General features: G+C 29.5%; 1 protein-coding gene across 1 annotated transcript; it reads left to right on the top strand.

Moving 5' to 3' along the window:
• Positions 1-1358: 1358 nt before the first annotated feature.
• Positions 1359-1979, top strand: LOC112522562 (probable transcriptional regulator RABBIT EARS). The gene has a single exon (XM_025131762.1). The coding sequence runs from the start codon at positions 1359-1361 to the stop codon at positions 1977-1979; it is 621 nt and encodes a 206-aa protein (XP_024987530.1).
• The last annotated feature ends 14067 nt before the right edge of the window (positions 1980-16046 follow it).

Here is a 16046-nt window from a genome sequence, read left to right as displayed (position 1 = left end):
TACTTACGCACAATCTACTTGTAATTGAGTTTTAAGTAACATATATTAATAAACAATACTTTATGCATAAAAAATAGTTTTTAAAAAAAAAATCAAATAATATAATATAGATGTATTGTCGTTCTCTTTGATTTCATTGCATCATTTGTCTACGAAAAGTGGCCGTTTAATAATTTATTGTAATTTTTATAAAAAACAAATATATATATATATATATATATATATATATATATATATATAATCTTGAATGGTCTTAATATATATCCTTCCAAAATTAATTGCACATTCTCAAAATAAACGACTAGCTATAAAAATAGTAAAATATTAGTTGTATCGTTTACTTTGACTTTGAATTCAACTTTGAGCTTAATTAAAAAGATTAATAAACTGAATTGGGACGTGCACAAAAAGATAAATACCATTTAATTGTTTTAAATTTTAACTTGAACATTTAAGAAAATGGCCGGTGCTACAAACAAAACCATGTTGTCAATATATTATCTCGACCCATTGCTCACAAAATATAAATTAATATAAGAACCCATTAAAGTATTAATTAATTAATGTTAAAAATTGTTGGCATTTGTAAATTACTACAACATCATTTTATGGACTAGGTCAGGGACGGACCCAGAAAATTTTCTATACGGTGGCACCATATAATTAATATAATATAATATACATCTAAAAATAATTACAAAAAATATGGTTTTTATGGTACCGATAAACAACTCGTAAACTTGTACCCGACGCGTTTTCATCTTTTGAAAACGGTCAATATATACCCAAAAATAATTACAAATGACAATATCTGATTGGTTGATATGCTACGTTTGTGTAAAAATTCTTTGGTAAATTAATTCCCTATTTTTGGGGGTTTTTAAAATGAACCCTAGAGTGAGCTTGGAATAAATAATAGTTCCATGAGATGACCATAAATGCATATACAGCAACCTACATATATATGTACGTATATATGTAATAACCGTATGATATATGGAGGTAAGGGTTTTAGTTAGAGGACAGTGACTGTTTATCAACCTTTAACTAAAAAAACTCAAGTACCCTCCATTGAAACGGCCAAACTAGAGCAACTACACCTCTCTCTCCTCTCTCTCTCTCTCTCTTCAATTCTAAAAACCAACGTATATGGCCTTTTCATCTAACCCTTATTCTCTTCTTTGAGATTCTCTAGTAGCTTTCATGCATTCAATATCAACAAAATATAGAACACCACCCGAACCTCTCTCTCTCATCCAGCTATAAGTATATGAATATCTATCACTCTTCTGCATACCAACATAAGGTCTTGACTGACCAATCGCTATATGTCTCTTTCTCTCTCAAGAAGTTTGAAAATGGAGCAATACTCACAATACTTGATGTTGGCGAAGAGCAAGAACAACAAAATCCTTATGAATCCATTGTCAAGCTACTCATGGGAAGAACAAGCATTCGCACAAGATGCTCGAGGTCCTCTTGGGGGTTTCGTATGGCCACCGAGGTCTTATTCTTGTAGCTTTTGTAGAAGAGAGTTCAGGTCAGCTCAAGCATTAGGTGGTCACATGAATGTCCACAGAAGAGAAAGAGCCAAGCTGAAGCAGACTGTTAATGGTACCAGTAGTGCTCCTATTAGTACAACTAGCACTATTACACAACAAAACCATAATAAGCAGAGTCTCTGTAATTCATCATTGGAGTCTCTAGACCCTGATACACCTTCTTTAATACCAGCATTAGGTCAAGAAAGTCTTGATAGCAATTCCGACACTAAGAGTTGTGTTTATGACGAAGTGTTGGTAGTAGCTCAAGGCAATGGTACTGATGTTGAAACAAATTTGTTTCTAGGGTTTGATCACCTGGATTCATGTTCAAATACGACTTCTTCTGTTCACAAGAGGCAGAAGATGGCTGTTACACCGCCGGTCATGGCCGGTTCCATGAAAGGGTTAGATCTTGAGCTGAGGCTGGCTGGCTAGCTAGCTAGCTAGCTTGCAAGGTGAATCATTCAACACTAATTAAGCTAAGGAAGTAGCTATAGGGTTAATTACATAATTAGCGAATGCTTCCTGATTACTAAGAAATTAATTAGTGAAGTAGAAATTTGACAATCTTGAATCGATCTTTTGTTAAATCTTTTAAGATTAACTAGAAACAAGTTAAAGGAAGCACTTATGTATTAATTCATCAGTTTCTCTCTAGTTTGTCTTTTGATTATAATTATGTGTGAAATAAATCAAAATGGTATTGATTAATCTCCATTTCCTTATTCGAACTCTTCAACTCTTGTTATCGACATTTAAATAGTTGTATTTGATACTTCGTTTTCAAACTAATCAACATATTTACTTTGTAAGAACACAAGTAATCAATGGAGTTGGTTGATATAGCAAACAACCCCCCATTTGATGGATCACATGGAACCTCAATAATCCCTTCAGAATTTGCTGCATTGAGAATGATTGTTGTGTAATCAGGAAGCAGAATGTTTAGTTTTTACAGCTTGTCGGATCTTTAAACCAAGCGTTTTCAAAACTTAACATACATCGTTCAATTTCTAGGGAGTGCGGCAAGGCGTGTAATGACCATAACTACGGATTACCGATAACCAAATTCATTGGGGTACGACAATCTAGATATGCCACCGACAATATTAGGATAAAAAATCTCGTCCAAAATTTTGACGTCTCATTCTTCTCCATTAGTCACATAATTACACATCAGTAGAAAGAGAATGTGTACTTAAATAAAGTAAACCTAGAATATATAAAACTTTGATGTGTCTTAATTTTCATTGGTTGAACAAGATGAAACAAAAGTCCAAAAAAGAAGAAAAGAAATGATACCTAACAATGTGTAAAATTAGAAATCAAATGATAATACAAAAACAAACTTAACCTTTGTGACGATGAATTAAAGAATAATTATTTTATGATGGTTTGTTGTAAAATATACAAACTAACTTTTTTTTATTAACCTGAATATCCAACCTGCTATGTATAATTAATATTTAATATATACATATGTATTTTTCTTTAGGAGAAGCAAAAAACATAGACCAAGCAACAATGCCATAAATTTGAAACGTATGGTATGCGGTTTTGTGAGTAATAAGCCATTTTTGGCTATGGGTTTTTGAGCTATCTCAAGATTCTTATTTGGACGACGTAAACTACAACCAAGAAGCCACAAGTTTTCACTGTGATGGATAAAAAGAAGTGACAGTTTGGTGAGCTACATGCCATGGACTTCCAGTAGAATGCCAAAACTTACCTGTGTAATCATCTTTTCTACCTCCTTTCTTCTTTATCTTAATCATCAATGTCCAACAGTTTTCGACCTTCGTGTGTGGGCAACATGGCCTAACATGGCCTGCGACCTCACACTACAAAACGGAGCAGCACTTAGCGACGGACGAAGCCGTCGCTAGAGCTCGGATCCGTCACGGATAGTCCGTGGGTGGAAAAGTTAAATTGGTCCGTTAAAGCCAACCAAGAGGCCGTTTACCAAACACTTACTTGGTAAGTGTTTAATGCATAAATTTCCTCAATGGATGAACATGAAAATGGCCAAGAATCTTACCGGGTAAGAGCGATGAGAATGATGGAGAGTCTTACCCGGTAAGTGAGGATGACAACTCTTACCCAGGTAAGCGCTTACCCAGTAAATTGTTGTATTTCATATGTTTTGATATACTAAAATCTTGCGCATCAAAATAAATTTAGTGTTGACTCATATTGGTAAGCGCTTAATTACCAGGTAAGCATTTGGGTAAACGGCCCCTAAGTCCCACTATATATACGTATGTATGTGAAGTCTATTGGGTTCGATAAAACCAATAAGGCCCATTAAGATTCATTTAAGGCCAATAACACCAATAGTGACTTGTCACCTATTTGTATGTGGTTACCAAACAATATACATACATTCATATATACACATGCATATAAACATATATACAACACATATATACAACAATAGTTACATAGATCCAATTGTGATTAGCAAGCTAGCAACACACATACACATAACACGGACCGACGGGTACATATAACACATATAGATGTGTACACATAACACATACAAATGAGAAAACAAGAAAAATAAATATATCTGTCACTAATTATCTCTCGCTAATTAGTGATAGGTGTCACATGTCCGTTACTAAATTTGTCCCTAAATTAGCGAGAGATTAGTGACATATGGCTTTGTAGTCAATTCCTGGCTAATCCGTCGCTATTTTCGCTAATAACAAACGGATTGACCAGAAAGTCGTACGTCACAAATCTCTCGTTGTTAATACATAGTTTTCTAATAGTGTCGTAGTCAAAGTCGCATGAATCACATGTGTTTTGATCGTGTTTTTATTCTCTTATTTGGATATTGTTCTCGTACGGACCTATCTATCTGTATATAATTAATTGTAATTTGCATACTACGTACGTACCAGACATCTTGATGTTTGATCAATTAATTACTTTAATTATTAGCTAACTATTTGATTAAAATTAATTATGATGAAAAAAATAAACAAATTAATCCTGTATATGAAAAAAAGCAGGCAGCAACCTTAATTTTGTAAACAAATAAATGCTTTTTAACTTAAAAATACAATGGAATATGAAATGTATAAAATTCATGCAATGATCCAAAAATACAATTTTATTCTAAACGAAGTAACAATGAAAGTCTAACCACCAAATTGTCCTTTTTGTATGTATTAGAGCCAAGGGTGTAGGGGTGGACCTTTTGTTATGTACCAATCAATTATAATTGGTATTTAAAATTATATATCATGTACCAATTTCAAATTTATGTACATAAAACAAAATAAAATAATTCGAAATGCTCAAATGATCAAACAAAAATGTAAAATGTAGCAACGTTTAATATTCAATATATGGAAAAAAAAAAAAAAAAAACTAGTTCAAAATAAGAGACCGTTTCTTCAACCGTTGGAGATGATTGAGGTGTTTAGACCTTTAGGGTTAGAATTAGAATTGGATTAGGGTTTAGGGTCTTTAGGTAGCAAGGGTAGATAATTAAAAAGAATTGAAATTTTTTTATTTCAAATTTTAAAACTCAAAATTAATATTATCAACTAATATAACTAAAAATTACTTAAATTATTAAATAAGTTGGTTCCATGTTATTACCGTGGTACATGATACTCAATACCACATACCAACCAAGTTCAAATACTTGATGCGGTATAATCAGCTAGTTATAATTTGTACCGATTTAATTGTTACAGTTGATACACATATTAGCTGATTTTGTTTGGTACAAAATTGTCACCCATACAAGGGTGTATATATACATTTTTGTTTGGTGTTCTAACAAGTTTTTTGGAACTTTTTCAATATAAACTCATATTTCTATAGGACACTTATTTTTTTAAATAGTATCTATGTAAAATAACTTGTTAATACGCCATTTCATTTTAAAAGCATTCTAAAAAGTTATTAAAACGCTTAAAAACATCCTATAAACCTATTGTAATACTGGAATATGACGCTTTATGATTTTGTCCTAACTTAAATTCTACAAAGTATTTTATTAACATTTCTAGCATCTTATGAAACCAAATTTTGTGTAAGAACACGAGCAAAAAAGGTTGAACCCCTCTCACTTTATGTATATATATATTAAGACCATTTCTAAAAACCACAAGTTATTTTTATGTTTATTGATAGCAATTAAGCCATCTTTTTAAAAAAATTGTCCTTTAAGGTTTTTCCTTCAATTATTTTCGTTATATTTTACATAAATTAAATACTCATTTTATTTCAATTTAAATGGTTTACATTATCGCCTAACTTATCTTATTAGTTTTCACTATTAATATATCAACTAACTTTTAAACTAAGAGACCGTTTCCTAATCGACAATTAGCTTTTGCACCGGTAGTTAGCTAGCTAGCTTATCAGTTAGAATTTGCGAAACGTAGCCTCAATGTATAATGTTAAACCCTATATATAAACTTTAATGTCCCCCCAAAACCCTAACTAGATGTGGGTAAGCTATATGTTATTACCGAAGGTTCTTGCAGATAACAGATGCTGTGCCAATTAAGATCCCATTTTGAGTTTGTTTCAGTTGAGTTCTGCAAAAATAGAAAGAGAAAGTGATGTAACATGTGTTGTTCTTAATGGGTATCGCAGAGAAGCTAAGAATATGTCTATTTATGGTGAGAATTTAATAATGTAAGGTGACCCATCAAATTTATTCCATTCCTGGATGTGTTCACTTGCTGAAAACCAATCTTTTCTACATGGGTTTTTAGGGATTTGTGGTCTAGTTTGAGTTCTTGATAATAGAGGTGTGTTTAGGGTTTCTAATTAGAGGTGGTGTAGGAGCAAAGAAAGATGTATTGGGCAACACATTGGCATGTAAAATCGGTTTCGTTTTTGCCTTGGGGAATTCATTGCTACCACCATAGAATTTACGAGGCTGAAAAGGAGTTGTAGTTCAGAATTTTCTAGGGTTAAATGAAACCATAACTTATTTTTATAAAATTTCTTTTTACATCATTGTATTTTTTATTTTTTTCTTATACATTAATTAACATATTTTTAAATTACTTTGAAAAATCTACTTATTATTGCAATGGGTAACTTACTACGTTTTAAACCGGTTAAACTCTTACATTTTGTTGTTTACTTGGTTTAAATGAAAATGACACATCATTTTCATGATATAAACAAAATAAAGGAAAACCTCTTTCAAATTATTTTTAATGATTTTCACTATTTCCTTGTGACGATCAGGAAAAAAACATTTCAATTTCTTATAACGTTTCCTTATTTAATTGCACATAAATTATTCTAAAGTAGAATATTACTTAAATAAATACAATATATTATTATCAAAATAACTATTTTGTTTATAAAAATAGGTAACACTTCTTATTTTGTTTTGTTAAAAAAAATACATATATTTTAACCTTTTTTTAAATGTTAGCGAGATAATTTGTTCTCTCTAAGGGGGCGTTTGGTTCGCAAAATGATTTCTGAATGAATGAAATCTGTCAAAGGAATTGGAATCTTGAAGAAATTGGAATGGAATGTTATCATGTTTGACCAAGTGTTTGGTTGGCAGGAATGGAATTTAATATGTCTAATGAATTGAAATCTTCCTGTTTGGTTTGCAGCAGAATTGGAATGGAGTGATGAAAAAAAACAAAAATACCCTTTCATTGATATTTATAAAAAAAAATTAATTACAAATAACAATAAAATTAACATTTAATTGGAGAATAAATTTTTTAATTAAATCTCATAAATGAATTAAAATGTTTAATCTCTCTCATCCTAGTCGACCCCCATTCTCACCCCGCACTTATATGCTCTCATCTCCGACCTCCCATGCCATCCGCCCTTCTATCTCTGGCCTCCCATACCATGATCATGCTCCACTGCTTTCGTCGGATATTGGTTGGAAAAAATCATCATGGGAACACAACCACCCTCTCCATCCTCCATGGTCATTGCCCTTTCGCCTTTTCTTCTACCTTTCGTTGCAGCCACAACCACCGCAAAACCCATTTTTCGTTTTAGGTTTTTCTCGTTCTCAGATTTGGTTTTAGATTTATGGAGTTGCAAGGTTGAAGCTTCAAAGAGGGAAGGGGTTTAGAGGGTGTTGGCGAGAGTGAACCTAGATCTGGTTTGTTTGAACATTTAATGAAGAAATTGGAAGCAAGCAGTAATCGATCGAGAGCATCATCACCAGAAATCAGAAGCATGCAGTAATCGGTTTGATTTTGGTGTTTGAAAAACAAAAATCAGAAGCAAGCTCTAATCATAGGGTATTTTTGTCATTTACACATTTTCAGATGGAATGGATTTCAATTCCATCAGTTTTAGGAATGAATGGTGAAATCCTCAAATGATGAAATCTTTGGAATTGAATTCCATTCCATGGGTAACCAAATATTGGAATGGAATTCGGTCAATGGAATTGACCATTTCAATTTCACCAGATTCCGACGAACCAAACGTCTCCTAAGTTTTCTTAATATTTTTATATTAGTGAATAATTCAATAAAAATCTAATTAATTTGATATATTTATATATCAAGTAAAATAAATTTAGACAAGTATGATATATTTTTTAAAAGATAAATATTTTTTTGATAAAAAAAACCTAACAATTCTTATTTCCTTTTTCCAAAAAATATATTTTTTAAATGTTAGCAAGATAGGTTATGTTTTACTAATCTTCTTAATATTGATATATTAACGAATAATTTAGAAACTTTCTAATACATTTAATATATTTATGGTAATATGTATAATGAAAAAAAAATAAAAATATAATGTTGTAATAAGAAACGTCACGTGAACAAAACTTTATATGGACATCTCATATGGACAAGGACAAACTTATGTCATGTAATCTTAATTCAAATCAAAAGGTTACCTATTATTATAATTCGATTTTGGTAGACTAAATTTTTAATTGAAATTTAGGATTAGAAACATTACTAAATTTAGATAAACATGTATGATTAAATGTATAATGTTTAAAAATAAAAGTACAATTTTGTAATAGGAACGGATGATACTATAATAAAATAATTTTGAAAGTATAATTTTATAATAAGAAATGTTACATCAACGGGATGGTACATGTAGACAGCTTACGTGGAAGTAAGGTGACATGGTATGATGGGTAAATTTGAAATAAAAAGTTACATAATGCTATGATAGATAAATTCTTCAAAATACGATGTCTTAATATAAATAATTTAAAAATACATTGTTATAAAATAAAACTAGAAATATAATATTATAATGAAAAATATAAAAATAGGATGGTATTTTATGGATTATCAATGGATGTTTAAAATATTTCACCTTTTTTGGGTTTATATAGCTATGAGTGACGCTTTTTAGCCTTGAAGAAAAAGCTAATTAACATGAAGTGTTTATTATTTCAAAACCACAATAATATATAGTTGCCATTAGGGGTGAGCAGCGGAACTGGGTACCCGACTATGGAATCGGAACCGCCTCGGAACTGCCGGTTTCGGAACCGGAACCGATATGAGTGGTTCCGGTTCCTAAAATACGGAACCGATTGAGAATGGTTTCGTTTCCGGTTTTCAATTTTTCGGAACCGTTACCCACCGGGTACCCGGTATTTTTCAAGTAAAAAAATATTTATTATTTTGTAATACCAAATTTATATTAGGTTTACATCTTGAAAGCACGTCGTCATCTTCATTATTCATCTAAATTCTCCATATAAAATGATTCGTATTTTTTCAAATTGTGTATTCACTTTGATTCATAGTATGTAATCGTTAAACTTTGAACATTTATCATTATAGTATGTAATCGTTAAACTTTGAACATTTACCATTATAGTATGTAATCGTTAAACTTTGAACATTTACCATTATAGTATGTAATCGTTAAACTTTGAATATTTTCTATTAATCTATTATAGTTTGTAATCGTTAAACAATATTTGTAACAATTATTCTGTATAATTTGTATTCTTGCTTATTTATTTAGTGTTTTGGCAATGTTCTATTTTTTATTTCTAAATAATAAAATTTTAATATTTTAGGAAGCGGGTATCCAGAACCGGAATCGGAACAGGTTCCCGACGGTTCCGGTTCCAATATCTCACGAACCGCCGGTTCCGGTTCCGGTTCCGGTTCCTGTCAAAAAGGGCGGGTACCCGCCTATGCTCACCCCTAGTTGCCATAAACAAAATTTGATCTTTAGACATCATATGTCGAGTAAATGGTGGTCTAATTTGATCTAACGTTATCATTTTAATCATGGTGTCATTGCATACGTTTCAAATACTAAGGGGCCGTTTATTAAACACTTATTTGGTAAGTACTTACTCACACCGAATAAACATGGCAAGGGGCAATAATCTTACCCGGTAAGAGCGATGATAAAGATGGAGTCTTACGCGGTAAGTAAGGATGACGACTCTTACCCGGGTAAGCGATTACCAGGTAAATTGTTGTATAAATACGTTTTGATGTACTACAATTTTACCCGGTAAAATAAATTATAATGTTGATTCTTAACGGTAAGTACTTATCAGGTAAGCATTTAGGTAAACGGCCTCTAAGAAAATGGGTTGTTTGGTTCATGTTGTGGAAAGAAAATGAAAATAATAGAGAATGAAAATGGAATGAATTTTCATTCATCCTATTTAATCTGGAACGAAAATTTGGGCTTATGGAGGAATAAGTCCACTATATTATATAATATCAAATAACTTTTTTTTTTCATTTTCATTAATTACTGCTTAATACATTCAACCAAACACCTTCTAATAATAACCTACTAAATACTATCGATGATAGATTGTCTACATGAAAATTGATTTTAATAAATTAATGACTATTAAAATGAAATGCAAACTAAAATAAAAGAAACATGAAAAGGCAAAAGGAAATAATCATCTGGGATAGACTAGTATCAAATGTCAACCGGGACAAAATATTTTGGAGGTTTATCGGCTAATCAAAACTTCACTCTCCCAATTGGAGATTAAACCTTCCGATTTCAACTAGTTTATTTCCAAAACAAATGTCCAAAAACTGACACAGCAGCAGCAGCAGCAACAACCATCAACAACAAGCATCAACAACAACAACAACAACAACAATCATCATTACAAATAAAATATTGTATGTCACTTTTAGTTGTCTATTATAGTTATTGTACCGATCTCAACACCATCATTTGTGGATTGGCAATGACATCGCGCCGTCATTATAGACCCACCCTCTGAAGTGGCCCCTACCCCATCGATCCCATGACCATCAAGGGGGAGGAAATTAAAAAAGTGTATATTTGCAGAGATGTGGTGTTGAGGTTTTCTTTTTTCTGTTTTACAATTTAAAATTAAAGTATAACGTGTTTTTTTAAAATTTAATATAAAATTAAGAAAATGATGAAAATGATTCCAATATCCTTACTTTATAAGTCTTTAAAGCTTAAGAATGATATATGTTGAAAATTATAAACGTTAAGGACTAAAATTAAACTTTATTCTTTATATTAATGTTATAATTTAAATACAATTTTTAAACCACATGTTTTTGGGCCATCTCAATATGGGCAAATATTAAGTACACAATATATGGGCCAACATCAAGCATACAGTTCAAACTTCAAACCTAATGTCATAATCATTGAACATAAATCATAAGCCATATCAATCATTAATTTTGAACCCCTTATCTGATAATTATTTGTTTAAAATATAAAATTTACATAATTATTGACACCAGTAGATACAAATTGTCATGTTTATTTAATAAATGCTTAAAAATTGTGACAATTTCTATGACATCACTATACGGAAAAAAAAAAAGTTAAAAAATAATTCCAGAACTATATTTTGTATATATGATGTCATGTCCATGGATATCATATATTTACCCATTTGTCAAGTGGGATTGGGTTTCGGTGAGAAGTGAAGGTATGCTGAGAAACGTAAAAATGGATCTTCATTATTGGGTCAATCCTAATTGATTGTCATCACTAATGAGGTACACCGAGATGCATTGGATCAATTATCTTCTAAACTACAATTCATCGGTGGCATAAGATTAAAAGTGATCAAGGATTCAAATATATTCTTACGTTTTTCACCATTACTGTCATTCTCACACGATCCTTCACCTTGTCAAGTGTGTGTATGTGTGTGTGTTTTTTATTAAGGCCTTCTTTATTGTTTATTTGACATATTAAACGTTGGGTTTGAATAAATGGTCGTAAAGTATCAAAAGAATGACGTAACTACTTGAAAATGGAGGGCAATAATTGTATTTATACTATGTTTTTCTCATTTTTGTTGGTTGGCAACAGGCAGTGTTAAAGCGTGTCTAAATTCAATAAATCTATGATTAATTTCTATGTCTAAAATGTATGATAATAAGATGTCTTAAAATAAATAAACAAATATATAATGATAAAATAAATATATATGTGGTTTAAAAAGATTCGCTTATTCCGGTGTGACACAAATATTAAGCATTTTTTTGTGTTTTGATAAACAACTTATACTGGTATCAAACTGGTAATAAAAAGTTTTTCAATAAGTTAAATCATTTTAACTTATAATAAATTAATAAAAACTTTTATAAAAAAACATAAATTATTTCAAATAAACAATCCTAAACACCTCAAAGTATTTTTGTTAAAGTCATTAAGTAAAAGCCTCTTATAGTTTTGACCAAATTGTATACATTGCTAGAGGTGACCAAATTGTTAGTGAACTGTTCACTTGAGGACTATTTCTGTAACCTCTAAGTTCCGTGGACCAAAGATGCCAACTATACAATAGTACAGGGGGTGTATAAGACGGAATGTATGTTTGGTTGGGTACGTGTCTCCATTTGGTTCCGTGGACCTTCTTTTTCACTTTAACGGAAGTCTGATGCTTTTGAATTTGAAGCATCAATCACGTGTGGTGTTCCGTCAGTTGACGCAGTAGGGGTGAATAAGTAATTTTATAAAAGTTGGGTGGACAGCACACAACAACAACACGTACGTGTCACCTGGTTGATGATAGTGCTACCGAAGTTGGGTAAAGGTGGGCCCCAGTCTCTTATTAACCCTTTAATAATCACTCATTAATTAACAAAACAAACCAAAAACCATTACTTTCACCCCCCCATCTTCCCACCAATTTTCCAAATCTCAAATATTGTTGAGGATTCTCAATAATTGAATTTTTTAACACAGTGTTCGTTAAATTTCTCTAAAATAAAGAATTAAAAATTAAAAAGTTTAAAATAATTACATTCATTTTTAATAGATTTTATTTATTTATTAAAATATTAATTCTTTTTCTAAAATATTTATTTTTAAAGTTTCATATCATTTAAAGTCGGCTTGAGAAAATGTTATCAGGTTTGAACTCAAACTCGAATAACTTTTTTCATAATAGAAATCAAACTCAAATATTTTTCCAATGTTCGAGTTCGAGCTCAATACTCTACGGTAGGGGGTGCACAAAAAAACCGAACAGACCATCAAATTGTCTAACCCAACTTGAAGAATAGACCGGCATACCCAACCCAATTTAACTCGAGTTTAATTGGTTTATGAAATATACAAAGATTGGCGTAGGGTTGGTTATGTGTTAGATCTGTATAAGCCAAACCAACCCGACAAAAACCCAACAAAATTATAATAATTAAAAATTCTTATTATTAATTCTAAATGTCTAATAACAAGCACGAGTAAGTAGTTCGATGAATTACAGTTGCATTAACAAGTAATGGGTTGGGTTATAAACTGGAAAAGGTTGAACGAGTGATAATTTTTTAAATCGAGGTAATTGGGTAATGGTTTCAAACCGTCCAGCCAAACCCATATGCACTATTAATTTATGGGCTCGAATTCTAGATTGATTAGCTCACGGATTGGCTTGAGCTCAATCATTTTTATACTATGAATTCTGGATCATGTCTTAGTTTTAACGTGACTAATCACTCTCTTGGACCAGCTACTAATTATCGTAATGGTAAACTATTGGAGCGTTTCCAAAAGATTTTTTAAAATAGAAATTTTGGGATTTATCCGAAATGAAAAATTCATAATAAAGAAGGTGAAGAGTCTTCAACTTTGTAGAATTCTTCAAATATAATTATTTATGAAAGAGTAATTATTATTTTTTGTCTATATAATAAGAAATATTGAGATTAAATTTATAGAAGAAGAAAATAATATTTTATAAAAATATTGAATAATTTAATATTTATACTATATTTTAAAGTATTTGACAATAACTCTTAAAAACCATTTTTTAAGCATGAAGTACTGTTTATGTATGCATATTACTTAAAATTCAAGATTACAAGTAAATTGTGCGTAAACACAACTTATTAAATTTTAATGTTTGAATTTATGTAACTAACTGCAGATAAACATAATTGAATAGAGGATAATTATCTTATTTTAAACGTAAAAAATCTAAAATATAGTTAAGATAATCATTAAGATATAATAAAATATTTAATTATTATGTTTATAAAAATTATATTATTAAACCAAAAATTAAAAAAAAATGAATTAAAGAAATTCACAAAAAAATAAGAAATTTTAAATAGTTGGTTTAGTACTAATATCATTATTTTTTTTTAATTTTTTAATGATATATCTTCATATTTAAATTTTATTTAAAAATAAAAACACCATCGTTTTTTTAAAACCACATAAAACTATATTATAACATCAACTAAGACAAAAAAATAAAACATTAAAATAAAAATATATTCACAGTACGAGTATACTTCTAGTAATCTTTAAAATAAATAAACTATTAAAATATTAAAGATATGAAGATTTTGACTATTGATTTTTTATTTAAAAAAATATATTAAGACGTGTTTCCCTTACAAGGTATTTGAGATATTTCTATTTAATAAAGATCTCATCTTTATTCGACCGCGCAGAGATACATAGAATCACGTAGAAGGTCATAAATGAACATTGCTCTTATTTCATTTCATAAGATAAGATTTATCATAAGAGTAAACTAAGATTTTCGTCCATGCAGTTTGATGTTTCTAACATTTTCGTCCCTGTGGTTTAAAACCTGTTTCTTTCATCTCCGTAGTTTTTCTTTTGCTTTCATCCCTGCAGGCTGCATTTAACATCGTCAAGAATAACCGTTAAATGTCTTGAACAAATTACATATCTAGTCCTTGTGATCTATAAAATATAAAATATTTCAACCGAAATTTCATTTGTTACTCTCTTTATTATATTATAGTAATATATATATATATATATCTACACTATATTATAAAACATTTGACAAAAACTCTAAAAAATCATTTTTTAAGCATAAAGTATTGTTTATTGATGCATATTACTTAAAATTCAAGATTACAAGTAAATTGTGCATAAATACAACTTATTAAAGCTCTATGTTTAAATATGTGTAACTAACTACGGATAAACATAATCAAATAGATGATAAACATCTCATTTTAAAAAATATAAAATATAATGAGGATAATTATTAAGTCATAACAGAATAGTTAATTATTACTTTTATAAAAAAATATATTATTAAACCTAAATTAAGTTACTTCGTTATGTTAAATTAAATTATAATAAAAAATTGAATTAAGAAAAATACACAAACAAAAAATTTTAAATAGTTAATTTGATACTAATATTGATATATTTTTTTACAAATTTTATATGATATTTTTAAATTTATATTTTATTCAAAAATAAAAGCATTATCGCTTTCTCAAAACCACATAAAATCGTATCATATCGAAATGTGTCTCGATCCATTGCACAAGTACCCTTCTAGTGTATATATATATATATTGGGGGCGGGTATTTTGCAAACCAAACTAGTTATATAAACCGTGAAAATCATCCATTTCATTTTTTATTTTAGTAAAAAAATTCATCAAATTGTTTAAAATGATGAAATTGTTTCAAATTATCCATTTTAAATAACTATAGATATTATCATCTTCATTCTATTAATTTTATCAAACAAATTTCATCAAAATAAAAAATAAATCAAACAATTTAATTTTTACATATAAAAAAATATATGAAACATTTTCATCATGAAATTAATTATTTGAAATAATTTTATCATATCAAACAATTTTATGAAAAAAATTCATTAAAATAAACAATGAAATAGACGATTTTCACGGTTTGTACAAATAATTTAGTTTGTATTTTATTCCTCAGTTATGTATGTGTGTTTATTAAATATTAAATACATTTGATTAATTAATAAAAATAAAGAATAGTAGGAGTAAAGTGCATTTAATAAAAACAAGCAGTTAGTATAAAGAAATATTACTTTTTTTCCACGAATTATATATATATATATAGAGAGAGAGAGAGAGAGAGAGAGAAAGGGATTGGTTATTATATAACATTTGATATTTGTGCAACCAATACAACTCAATTTTAATCGTCCATTTCATTTGATTAATATATGATTTCATAGAAGTTTTGATTATTTCTTAATATAAAGTATTAATCATAATTAATTAACCATATTCATCTTCCATA

Source organism: Cynara cardunculus (genome assembly GCF_001531365.2).
Source record: "Cynara cardunculus var. scolymus isolate 2C chromosome LG 1, CcrdV1, whole genome shotgun sequence".
Classification (NCBI taxonomy): Eukaryota; Viridiplantae; Streptophyta; class Magnoliopsida; order Asterales; family Asteraceae; genus Cynara; species Cynara cardunculus.
The sequence above is the reverse complement of the archived record's forward strand: the minus strand, read 5'-3'. Positions and strand labels throughout refer to the sequence as shown.